Source organism: Phyllobates terribilis, unplaced genomic scaffold (genome assembly GCF_046119375.1).
Source record: "Phyllobates terribilis strain yellow unplaced genomic scaffold, ASM4611937v1 Scaffold_11__3_contigs__length_659146591, whole genome shotgun sequence".
Classification (NCBI taxonomy): Eukaryota; Metazoa; Chordata; class Amphibia; order Anura; family Dendrobatidae; genus Phyllobates; species Phyllobates terribilis.
Genome location: NW_027362771.1, coordinates 536,087,100 through 536,099,896, shown reverse-complemented (window position 1 = coordinate 536,099,896; position 12,797 = coordinate 536,087,100). Strand labels below are relative to the sequence as shown.

Below are 12,797 nucleotides of genomic sequence, written 5' to 3'. Positions count from 1 at the left end.
ACAGAAAGACGGAGGGTGGGGGTGCAGCGCACATTGCAGTAATACAGATGGAGGAAGTTGTGGCATTCTCGTATAGATCAGATGTTAATGTTAGTAGGCTGGAAAATGTGAACATAATAAAAGTGACGCAGAAAGAAATGAAGAGAAAGTATACTCTAGATAGGTATACTCCATGCACTAAGAAAGATAGATAGATAGATAGATAGATAGATAGATAGATAGATAGATAGATAGATAGAGGAAAAGTCGTGGAATTATAGTAACCACAGGATGGATAGACATGGTAATGATTTGCAAATGATGAAAAAATGGAAACAAAATTTTCAAAACTTTTAAATTCATTCAGTTTCGATTATGAAATAGCCACACACACAGAAGTCCCCGCACTTACACTCATTGGCTGCTATCAATGAGGTTATTAATGATCGTCTGAGGAATGTTCTGCTGTTCTGAATGCACTTAAGCAAATCATCAAGATCCGCTGCTGGCAGCTCTCTTTGTAATTGCCGACTTATGACGTCCCAGATGTATTCCATTATAAGCTTATGCTTAAAACATACAACTTTGCCCTTCACCTCTCCAAACAGGCTTACTTCAACACCCTCATCACCTCACTATCCAACAATCCTAAGCGACTCTTTGACACTTTTCATTCCCTTTTCAGTCCAAGAGTTCTGGCCCCAACAACCAACCTCAGTGCTGCAGATCTGGCCAATTATTTAAAAAAAAGAATTGACCATATCCGACAGGAAATTTTCTCCCAATCCCCTAACATAATGCATTGTCCTCCCTCCGCACTGCATCTAACTCACTTTCTGTCTTTGAACCGGTCACAGAACAAGAAGTTAACAGGCTCCTTGCATCTTCTTGCCCTACTACCTGCACCAGTGACCCTTTTTCCTCACATCTCCTCCAATCCCTTTCCCCTGCTGTCACCACTCACCTAAAATATTTAACCTCTCTCTCATTTGGTATCTTTCCCTCCTCATTTAAACCCGCCAGCATACACCCATTACTTAAAAAAACATCTCTCGACCAGAACTGTGCTGCTAACTACAGACCTACAGTATCTCTAATCTTCCTTTAATTTTTAAACTCCTGGAACGCTTGGTCCGCTCCTGTCTAATCTGCTATCTCTCAGATAACTCTCTTCTTGACCCTCTACAATCTGGTTTACGCTCTTTACACTCTACTGAAACTGCCCTCACTAAAGTCTCTAATGATCTATTAACAGCTAAATCTAATGGTCACTGCTCCCTGCTGATTCTCCTGGATTTCTCTTCAGCATTCGACACTGTGGATAACCAGCTCCTCCTCACTACGTTCTGCTCTATTGGGCTCAAGGATTCTGATCTCTCCTGGTTCTCCTCCTACCTCTCTGACCACTTCTTCATTGTATCTTTTGCTGGCTCCTCTTCCCCTTACTGTCGGGGTTCTTCAGGGTTCAGTTCTAAGTCCCCACCTCTTCTCTCTATACACTGCCACTATAGGACAAACCATCACCAGATTCTGTTTTCAGTACCATCTCTATGCTGATGACACCCAATTATTATTATGATTATTATTTATTATTATTATAGCGCCATTTATTCCATGGCACTTTACATGTGAAAAAGGGATATACATACAAGAACAATTACAATAATCTTGAACACAGTGTGACAGCGACTGGTACAGGAGGAGAGAGGACCCTGCCCGCGAGGGCTCACAATCTACAAGGGATGGGTGAGGATACAGTAGGTGAGGGTAGAGCTGGTCGTGCAGCGGTATTGGTGGAGTGGTGGTTACTGTAGGTTGTAGGCTTGTCGGAAGAGGTGGGTCTTCAGGCTCCTTTTGAAGGTTTCCACGTTAGGCGAGAGTCTGACGTGTTGGGGTAGAGATTTCCAGAGTAGGGGGGAAGCACGGGAGAAATCTTGTATGCGATTGTGGGAAGAGCAGATAAGAGGGGAGTAGAGAAGGAGATCTTGTTAGGATCGGAGGTTGCGTGCGGGTATGTAACGGGAGACCAGGTCAGAGATATATGGAGGAGATAGGTTGTGAATGGCTTTGTATGTCATGGTTAGGGTTTTGAACTGGAGTCTCTGAGCGATGGGGAGCCAGTGAAGAGATTGACAGAGAGGAGAGGCCGGGGAATAGCGGGGGGACAGGTGGATTAGTCGGGCAGCAGAGTTTAGGATGGATTGGAGGGGTGCAAGAGTGTTGGAAGGGAGGCCACAGAGCAGGAGGTTGCAGTAGTCAAGGCGGGAGATGATGAGGGCGTGTACTAGTGTTTTTGCAGATTCATGGTTGAGGAATGTGCGGATCCGGGAGATATTTTTGAGTTGGAGTCGGCAGGAAGTGGAAAGGGCTTGGATATGTGGTTTGAAGGAGAGTTCAGAGTTCAGGGTTACCCCAAGGCAGCGAGCTTGACTGGGGAGAGTGGGCAGCCATTGACATTGATAGATAGGTCAGTTGGGGGGGTTGAATGAGATGGCGGAAAGATGATGAATTCTGTTTTGTCCATGTTAAGTTTTAGAAATCTAGCAGAGAAGAAGGATGAAATAGCAGACAGACATTGTGGGATTTTGGTTAGTAAGGAGGTGATATCGGGTCCAGAGAGGTAGATCTGTGTGTCATCAGCATAGAGGTGATAATGAAAGCCATAAGACTCTATGAGCTGTCCCAGGCCTAAGGTGTAGATGGAGAAGAGCAGGGGTCCTAGAACTGAACCTTGGGGGACACCGACAAAAAGGGGGCGAGATGAGGAGGTGGTGTGTGAATGGGAGACACTGAATGTCCTGTCTGTTAGGTATGAGGAGATCCAGGATAGGGCCAAGTCTGTGATGCCGAGAGATGAGAGAGTTTGTAGTAAGAGGGAATGGTCCACTGTGTCGAAGGCAGATGACAGGTCTAGGAGGAGCAGGACAGAGTAGTGTCGCTTAGATTTGGCGGTTAGTAGGTCGTTGGTGACTTTAGTCAGTGCAGTTTCAGCAGAATGGTGCGGTCGGAAACCAGATTGTAGGCGGTCGAAGAGGGAGCAGGAGGAGAGGTGGGAGGACAACTCAGAATGGATGTGTTGTTCCAGTAGTTTTGAGGCATAGGGGAGAAGTGATATGGGGCGATAGCTAGACAGAGAGGATGGATCAAGGGAGGGCTTTTTGAGGATGGGTGTGATTGAGGCGTGTTTGAAGCATGAGGGGAAGACACCAGTTGTTAGTGACAGGTTGAAGAGGTGGGCTAGGGGTGGGATGAAGATAGTGGTAAGGTTTGGGATGAGGTGGGACGGGATTGGGTCAAGTTTACAGATGGTGAGGTGTGATTTGGAGAGTAAAGAGGAAAGTTGATCTTCTGTAATGGTGGAGAAGGTGGTTTTGAAGGAAGAGGGTTGAGTAGGTGTGGGGAGGGGCTGTGGGGGCTTTAGGCAAAAGCTTTGTCTGATGGTGTCAATCTTCTGCTTGAAGAATGAGGCAAAGTCTTCGGCTGAAATAAGAGGAGAGGGAGGAGGCACTGGGGGACGGAGGAGAGAATTGAAGGTGTTGAATAGTTGTTTGGGGTTGTGAGACAGGGAAGATATGAGAGATGCAAAGGATGTTTGTTTTGCTGCAGTGAGTGTGGACTTGAAGGTAGTGAGGGACTGTTTGAATGCGACGAAGTGCTCATTGGAGTGGGACCTTTTCCATCTACGCTCAGCAACCCTGGAGGCCCGTCGCAGTTCTTTAGTTAGGCTGGTGTGCCAGGGTTGTCTGTTGATTGTGCGAGCCTTGGAATGTGTGAGGGGGGCGACCGAATCGAGAGCTGCAGCTGTTGTGGTGTTGTATAAAGTGGCAGCAACATCTGCATCGTGTAAGGAACTAATGTCTGTAAGAGGGAGGAGGGATTCAGAGAGTGAGTGTAGGTCAAGGTGTTTGAGATTTCAGCGAGGGTATGCAAGTTTGTGGAGTGGGGATTGTTGCCCTGGAGAGGAGAGGGTAGAGAACGTAAGTAGGTTGTGGTCAGAGAGAGGGAGAGGTGAGTTAGAGAGGTTAGATAAGGAACAGAGGCGGGTGAATATGAGGTCCAGCGTGTGGCCGTCTTTGTGGGTGGGTGTGGAAGACCACTGGGTAAGACCAAAGGATGAAGTGAGGGATAGAAGCTTAGAGGCAGCTGAGAGGGAAGTGTCAATGGGGATGTTAAAGTCACCCATGAGGATAGTGGGGATGTCAACGGAGAGGAAATTAAGTAGCCAAGTGGTGAAGTGGTCAAAGAAAGTGGTGGTTGATCCTGGAGGGCGGTAGATGACAGCCAGTTGGAGGTTGGAGGGGGAGTATATGCGCACGCAGTGCACTTCAAAAGAGGGGAGAGTAATTGAGGGCGGCAGTGGGATATGGGTGAAGGAGCAGTTATCTGAGAGGAGGAAACCTATTCCTCCACCGTGCTTGCCGGTGGGGCGGGGGGTATGGGAGAGGTGGAATCCGCCATACGAAAGTGCAGCAGGAGAGGCCGTGTCGGAGGGGGTGAGCCAGGTTTCAGTGATGCCGAGGAAGGAAAGCTTGTTAGTGATGAAGAGGTCATGAATGTAGCAATTATACACATTGTCTCCTGACATCACCCCTGCATTACTACAAAATACCAGTGATTGTCTTTCTGCTGTCTCTAACGTTATGTCGTCCATCTATCTACAATTGAATCTGTCAAAAACTGAACTCCTTGTGTTTCCTCCCTCTACTAACCTTCCCAAATCCAATATTGCCATCTCCGTGTATGACCATTTCTCCCCTGCAGCACGCCCACTGTCTTGAGGTTATATTTGACTCAGATCTTTCCTTCACTTCCTACATCCAATCACTCACCCGCTCATGTCATCTACATCTCAAAAACATCTCTAGAATTCAACCTTTTCTTACATTTGACTCTGCAAAAACTGTTACTGTCGTCCTTATTCATTCTCATCTGGACTACTGCAACTGTTTACTCATCAGTCTCGCTATTACTAAACTCTTCCCTCTCCAAGTCTTTTGGAATGCAGCAGCCTGGATCATTTTCCTCTCCAATCGCTACACTGATGCCTCTACTCTGCACCAGTCATTGCACTGGTTGCCCATCCGCTACAGAGTCAAATATAAGCTTATCTCTCTCATCCACAATGCTCTCCAAAGTTCAACACCACCCCACATCTTCTTTGCCTCAGTCGACCACCCTACCCGTGCCCTCCATTCTGCTAATGACCTAAGACTAAGATCCTCAATAATCCAAACCTCCCACTCCCGTCTCCAAGACTTCTCGTGTGCTGCACCAATTCTCTGGAATGCACTACCCAGGACAATTCGATTAATCCCCAATACCCACAGTTTTAAGCTTGGCCTAAAAATGCACTTCTTTGCACTGGCCTAATGCCTCACCTCACTTATCTAACTACTCCAGTTCTGGCCATACAAAAATTTCTTCCAAATCTGATCCCTCATAGCATCTGTTTACAAACCGGTTCATGCACCGTTATGTGAATACCCTATTTATCATATTCATGGCTGGACCATGTAATACAAGCACTTTTTACCATTCACCTTTCGTGTTTGGTATCTGTTGAATTATTTGTTATTCTGTAATGTCTTTATTGTCTGTACAAGTCCCCTCTGTATTGTAAAGTGCTGCGGAATATGTTGGCGCTATAGAAATAAAAATTATTATTATTATTAATGTGAGACATTTCCAGCGATGCTGTAGGCCATGGTAGCCCGTTTAGGCCACACAGGCTACTCACAGTAGCACCAGCAACATACTAACTGAGGTTGTTGTGTTGAAAAATGGTTCCCGGGACACTTTGGAGAGATGGCCGCACCACTGGTTCCACAACCAAATCAATGTAACGCCGAGCTGTTAGTGTACCTGGAATGAAAACAAGAGGGGTCCGGCTACCGTACATTATGCCACCCTACATCATATTCCTGGGAGTAAGACCAGTGTGGCGTTCCCTCGTGAATATCTCTTCATGGTGTTGCCCACATGGTCTCAAGACCAATTTCCATCTATCATTATGTTCAAAAGAGAAGCGGGACTCATCTCTGAAGAGGACAGACCTACATTCCAGCCTCCATTGCCATCTTGCTCTGCACCATGATGGCCTTTGAGAGCGGTGGTGTGAGGTCAATGGACACCTGTAGCTGGACGTCTGGCTCGTAGCCTAATGTCACTCAAACGTCGTCTGATGGTTTGTGTAGACCCTGACGGCCTTGGTTTGGTATTTGATGTCCAATTTCACTTACAAAAAAGAATGGATTACTGCGCACCATTGTTTTAATCTCATGATGTATCTCTTTAACTCTGTGAATTTATCCTAACATTTTATCTCAGATATAATCCTTATAGCCAATTATTAAATAGAACTACGCTACACAAGATGGTGCTGGCTAAACATACATATTTAATATCTGTCATTTGCATAGCTGCTCTGTTTGTCCCAACTTCCGTATACACATGTACACTACTATTGGCAGAGCATGCTTGTGCTCTCAATTAGAAGAGAAGAATAAGCAGCTGCCAACGGTGTCTTATCTGACGGAAGAATAAAAGCATCAGGAGCTGAAAAATGTCTGGCTTTTATTTCCTCCAATCTCTGTTGGGTGAGAGTCGGGAGACTTTCCCACACCTATATATCAATATACACTCCCTGACAGAAGTTATGTCGCTTATCCATGTTATGTAAATAAAAGCTTATAACCTGACGTTAAATTCATCCATTGGATTTATAAATTACTCTTTTGAAAGCTGAAACCCTCCCAATTTTGGTTTAGGTTAAGAAAATAAATTGGCATCAATGCTGAAATATTGATCATTTAATGAACACAGAATGGTCCGATTTTGGCAAGACAAAAGTTTTGTCGCCCACAGAAAGTAATGTGATATTCAAACAAATAATTATCTTAAAATACAAATATATGTGGCATAACATTGGTGAATGAAGCTGTGGTGCTATTAGAGTCATATTTAATATTGTGTGTGACTTCCATGAGCTTGAAGGACTGCATCCATGCGGTTCAACAATGATTCATACAATTTATTAATGAAGGCAACTCTGGATGCCTCCCAGAGTTCATCTAGATTCTTTGGTTTTGTCTTCCAAGCTTCCTCTTTCATCCTACCCCAAACCTGCTCAATGATGTTCATGTCTGGTGACTGGGCTGGCCAGTCCTTGAGCACCTTGATCTTTTCTGCCTGGAGGAACTTTGTTGTAGAGATGGATGTATGAGATGGAGCACCATCCTGCTGCAGAATTTGACCCCTTTTATGATTTGGAATGTAAGAGGTAGCTAATACTTCTTGATATTTTAGGCTATTGATATTGCCTTTCACCTTGCAAGTGTTTCGCACACCCCCATACTGAATGTAACCCCCGACCATGATCTTTCCACCACCAAATTTAACTGTTTTCTGGGTGTATTTTGGATCCATACGGGCTCCAGTAGATCTCCTGCAGTATTTGCGGCGGCTGTGGTGTAATTCTACTGAAGATTCATCAGAGAAATCCACCTTCTGGCACTTTTCCAGCATCCATCTCTTTAGCAGGCTGTGGGACTTTGCAAATGCCACACGTTTTTTTATTTGCCTTTTGTTTAGTGCTGGCTTCTGGGCACTGATTCGACCATGGAGGCCATTTCGAGACAGAATTCTACAAACTGTTCTAGTTGACACAGGGACTTGAGGTGACCAGGCCTGTTGGAGCTCTGCTGCAGTGGAAGAGGGGCTTGCTTTGGATTTTCTAACCAACAAACGTTCCCCCTGAGCAGTTGTCTTGCGGGGTCTGCTGGACCTGGGCTTGTCAAACACATCTCCACTCTCTTCAAATCTTTTTTTAATTCTTTGTACTTGGCGCTGAGACACATTAAAGGTGCCAGCCACCTCTGCAGTGGATCTGCTCTTCAGCCTCTTGATAATCAAGGCTTTGGTCGCAGGGTGGATTTTTGGCATGTTGTCAGAGCTCAAGTTGCAGTTCAAGTGAAGGTCTGGGGTGCTGCGTTTCTTTTTATACACACCCACTAATTAACCAATCATTTACTGAGCAATGGTGAGGATGTAAACTAGGATTGGGTGCATTATATGACCAGGTGACAAAACTTTTGTCTTGGCAAAATCTGACCATTCTGCGTTCATTAAATGATCAATATTTCAGCATTGATGCCAATTTATTTTCTTTACCTAAACCAAATTTGGGAGGGTTTCAGCTTTCAAAAGAGTAATTTATAAAACCAATGGATGAATTTAACATCCGGTTATAAGCTTTTATTTACATAACATGGATAAGCGACATAACTTCTGTCAGGGAGTGTAGATGCATATTAAAAAGGAAGTTACTGTGTAATATTTCATATTGTCATTGGAAAAATGATCTTTCACCGGCATCATTTGTGTTGGTAGGCACAACTGCACAAAAGGCCAAATCGCTGCAGAAAGAATGGTTGTTAGTGGGGGACGGGGAGCTATCGATCAATGCATGGACCACTACCCCTCCACGAATCTAATTCTGTGCTGTACTTTTTGCAAAAGTCAATGTCACAAGTCAACTCAATAAAAACAATTGGCAATATAATAATAATCTTTTTATTTATATAGCGCCAACATATTCCGCAGCGCTTTACAATTCAGACAATTTACAGACATTATGGGCACTGTCCCCATTGGGGCTCACAATCTACATTCCCTATCAGTATGTCTTTGGGGTGTGGGAGGAAACCGGAGAACCTGGGGGAAACCCACACAAACACGAGGAGAAGATACAAACTCCTTGCTGATGTTGTCCTTGGTGGGATTTGAACCCAGGACCCCAGCGCTGCAATGCTAACCACTGAGCCACTGTGCTGCCCTATATCTGAGTAAACCCATCATAATGACCAAACTTTGATTTTTGCTTTACCCTCAGATTTAATCTCATTGTATTACAGGATAAGAAGCTGCTTTCAGCTGCTCAACAGATGTTGTCCGACAGTGACACAAAGATCCATATCCTGCGTACTCAGATCCGAAGGGCAACCCAGGAGACATCCATGGGAGGAGCAGGTGAGCAATATTAGATAAGAATGCCACCCTTTGTTTAATGCTGTCATTGTATCTGCCAACAATACTTTCTACACTGGGATTTTATATAGCTTAACTACGGTAACAGTAAGAACTCTTTCATATATACAGTACAGACCAAAAGTTTGGACACACCTTCTCATTTAAAGATTTTTCTGTATTTTCATGACTATGAAAATTGTACATTCACACTGAAGGCATCAAAACTATGAATTAACACATGTGGAATTACATACTTAACAAAAAAGTGTGAAACAACTGAAAATATGTCTTATATTCTAGGATCTTCAAAGTAGCCACCTTTTGCTTTGATGACTGCTTTGCACACTCTTGGCATTCTCTTGTGTCCAAACTTTTGGTCTGTACTGTATATGTATATACACTGCTGAAAAAAATAAAGGGAACACTCAAACAACACATCCTAGATCTGAATGAATGAAATATTCTCATTGAATACTTTGTTCTGAACAAAGTTGAATGTGCTGACAACAAAATCACACAAAAATCATCAATGGAAATCAAATGTATTAACTAATGGAGGCCTGGATGTGGAGTCACCCCCAAAATTAAAGTGGAAAAACACACTACAGGCTGATCCAACTTTAATGTAATGTCCTTAAAACAAGTCAAAATGAGGCTCAGTATTGTGTGTGGCCTCCATGTGCCTGTATGACCTCCCTACAACACCTGGGCATGCTCCTGATGAGGTTGCGGATGGTCTCCTGTGGGATCTCCTCCCAGACCTGGACTAAAGCATCCGCCAACTCCTGGACAGTCTGTGGTGCAACGTGACGTTGGATGGCGTGAGACATGATGTCCCAGATGTGCTCAATCGGATTCAGGTCTGGGGAACGGGCGGGCCAGTCCATAGCTTCAATGCCTTCATCTTGCAGGAACTGCTGACACACTCCAGCCACATGAGGTCTGGCATTGTCCTGCGTTAGGAGGAACCCAGGGCCAACCGCACCAGCATATGGTCTCACAAGGGGTCTGAGGATCTCACCTCGGTACCTAATGGCAGTCAGGCTACCTCTGGCGAGCACATTGAGGGCTGTGCGGCCCTTCAAAGAAATGCCACCCCACACCATTACTGACCCACTGCCAAACCGGTTATGCTGAAGGATGTTGCAGGCGCAGATCGCTCTCCACGGCGTCTCCCGACTCTGTCATGTCTGTCACATGTGCTCAGTGTGAACCTGCTTTCATCTGTGAAGAGCACAGGGCGCCAGTGGCGACTTTGCCAATCCTGGTGTTCTGTGGAAAATGGCAAGCGTCCTGCACGGAGTGGGGCTGTGAGCACAACCCCCATCTGTGGACATCGGGCCCTCATACCACCCTCATGGAGTCGGTTTCTAACTGTTTGTGCAGATACATGCACATTTGTGGCCTGCTGGAGGTCATTTTGCTGGGCTCTGGCAGTTTTCCTCCTGTTCGTCCTTACACAAAGGCGGAGGTAGCGGTCCTGCTGCTGGGTTGTTGCCCTCCTACGGCGCCCTCCACGTCTCCTGGTGTACTGGCCTGTCTCCTGGTAGCGCCTCCAGCCTCTGGACACTACGCTGACAGACACAGTAAACCCTCTTGCCACAGCTCGCATTGATGTGCCATCCTGGATAAGCTGCACTACCTGAGCAACTTCTGTGGGTTGTAAAGTCCGTCTCATTCTACCACGAGTGTGAAAGCACAACCAACATTCAAAAGTGACCAAAACATCAGCCAGAAAGCATTGATACTAAGATGTGGTCTGTGGTCTCCACCGGCAGAACCACTCCTTTATTGAGGGTGTCTTGATAATTGCCAATAATTTCCATCTATTGTCTGTTCCATTTGCACAACAGCATGTGAAATTGATTGTCAATCAGTGTTGCTTCCTAAGTGGACAGTTTGATTTCACAGAAGTTTGATTTACTTGGAGTTATATTCTGTTGTTTAAGTGTTCCCTTTATTTTTTTGAGCAGTGTATATAGTACATCATGTACATAGACCCCAGTAATAACTGCATCTACATGTTTCCAGAAATTGTTGATTAGTCCTGCACATCGCCTTGGAGAACTTTTCCTCCGTTCCTCCCTATAGAACAGCTTCAATTCTGTTATGTTGGTGGGTTTTCTCCCATGAACTGCTCTCTTCAGATCTTCCCACAATATTTCTATAGGATTAAGGTCAAGACTGTGGCTCGGCCATCCCAAAATTTTAAGTTTATTATTCTTTAATAGTGATGCGCTAACGTGCTTGGATAAGGGGTTAACCGAGCACGCTGAGAGAGTATCTTCGGCATGCTCGTAAAATATGTTCTCGTTGCCGCGGCTGCATGTCTCCTGGCTGTTAGACCAAAAAACATTGTCCAATAGCTTTCTGGCTGGTCCAGGTGATCTTTAGCAAACTGCAGATGGGCACCAATATTCTTTTTGGAAGGCAGTGTCTTTTTCCTTGCAATTGACGCGCCCCCGGGGCAATGGGGTACTCGGCAGCCGGGCCTATGGATGCTGGGGGGGGGGTATGTCACAGTGGCTGGCCCGGTCCGTGGCCCAGGGCAGTCAACCAAAAAAAGGGGATTGTAACTTGGATAGAAAATAAAAATAAAGTAAATAGTTCGTGACCCCACCTGTGGTACCTGGTAAGGTTTACCAGCGCTGCTGCAGACCTTCGGGGGTGATGGGATGGCAGCTGAGGTGTTTCTGCTCCCCACAGGTGGAGCGGGCCCCCGGGGCAGTGTAGGTGCAAATGGTGATGCTGGGCGTTGTAGTGCAGGTGGGATGGCGCAGCAGGAGTAATTGACAGAGACAGGGGATTCGCTTCAATACCTTTACTGGTGCGGATGTCAGGTACGGTCCAGGGTACTTGGTAGGATGGGTGCACTTCAGGACTTCTCCCCAGTGAGCGGGTATAAGGCCTCCTGGTCCATGTCTGCCTCTCTGTATGCTCCTGGCCAGCCTGCAACTGGGCCTAGCTTATGTGTCGTGCTGTTCCTTCACCTGTCGCTCGGTAGTAGGACCTTCTGCTGGCAACCACTATCCCTGGTAACGCTGGGGCCTTCGTGGTTCCTGGTCCTGTAATGGGTCTAGCTTCAGGTCTGCCAGGGACTTGTAGTCCTCCTGGAATGCCGGTGATCCCTACTGGGTATAAAGGACCCTGTAGGCACGGACCCGGTGTCCAGTTTGTATAGCGGGGTGAGCCTATGATGCTCCTCTGCCCCCTTAACTCCTCTCTCCTTTCTCCTCTTGCCTTCGGCCACACTCGGGGCCCTCAGAACTCAGCAGCAGACGCGCTGCGTCTTCGCTGCTCTCAGCGTCAGCACGCTCTCTCTCTGACTGAGAGACTAATCTGAACTGCCTGGCTCCACCCTCCATATATATATCCCTAACGGGCTCCCTCTGGTGGTGTGAGGTTGAAGGGTGGAGGTGTTTGTATGAAATGAGGGCCTCTTGTGGAGAAGTCCGTCCATGCACCCTGGGTCCTGTGGTACCTGTGCGCAGCAGGGTGCCACACAATCTTGCAATGTACAGCATTGTTGCTAAGTGTGCTCCTGATGGGGAAAAACAGTATTATTAGCTAATATGAGAGAGGGCTTCAGTTACTTAGAGGTTACCTTAAGGCTAAGTGCCCACGTTGCGGAAATGAAGCATATTTTTTACGCTTCTCCCTGGCAGGAAAAACGCATGCGGATTTTACATGCGGTTTTCCCACCAGGTAGAAGCGTTTGTGAAGCGTTCTTCACATGCATTTCTGCATGCGGGTTATCAAGCGCTTTTCCAAGCAATTTTAGCATCGCTTGG

The 12,797-nt window shown here is 46.0% G+C and overlaps 1 protein-coding gene across 2 annotated transcripts in view; it reads left to right on the top strand.

Annotated features, from left to right (window-relative positions):
• The window catches only part of LOC141166801 (serine/threonine-protein kinase N1-like), a 121,555-nt gene that overhangs the window by 27,090 nt on the left and 81,668 nt on the right, over positions 1 to 12,797 (top strand). For both annotated transcript variants that reach the window (XM_073653844.1, XM_073653845.1), the window contains exon 4: positions 8,892 to 9,006. In XM_073653844.1, the coding sequence (XP_073509945.1) occupies positions 8,892 to 9,006 (115 nt within the window). The remainder of the gene's footprint in view (positions 1 to 8,891; positions 9,007 to 12,797) is intronic.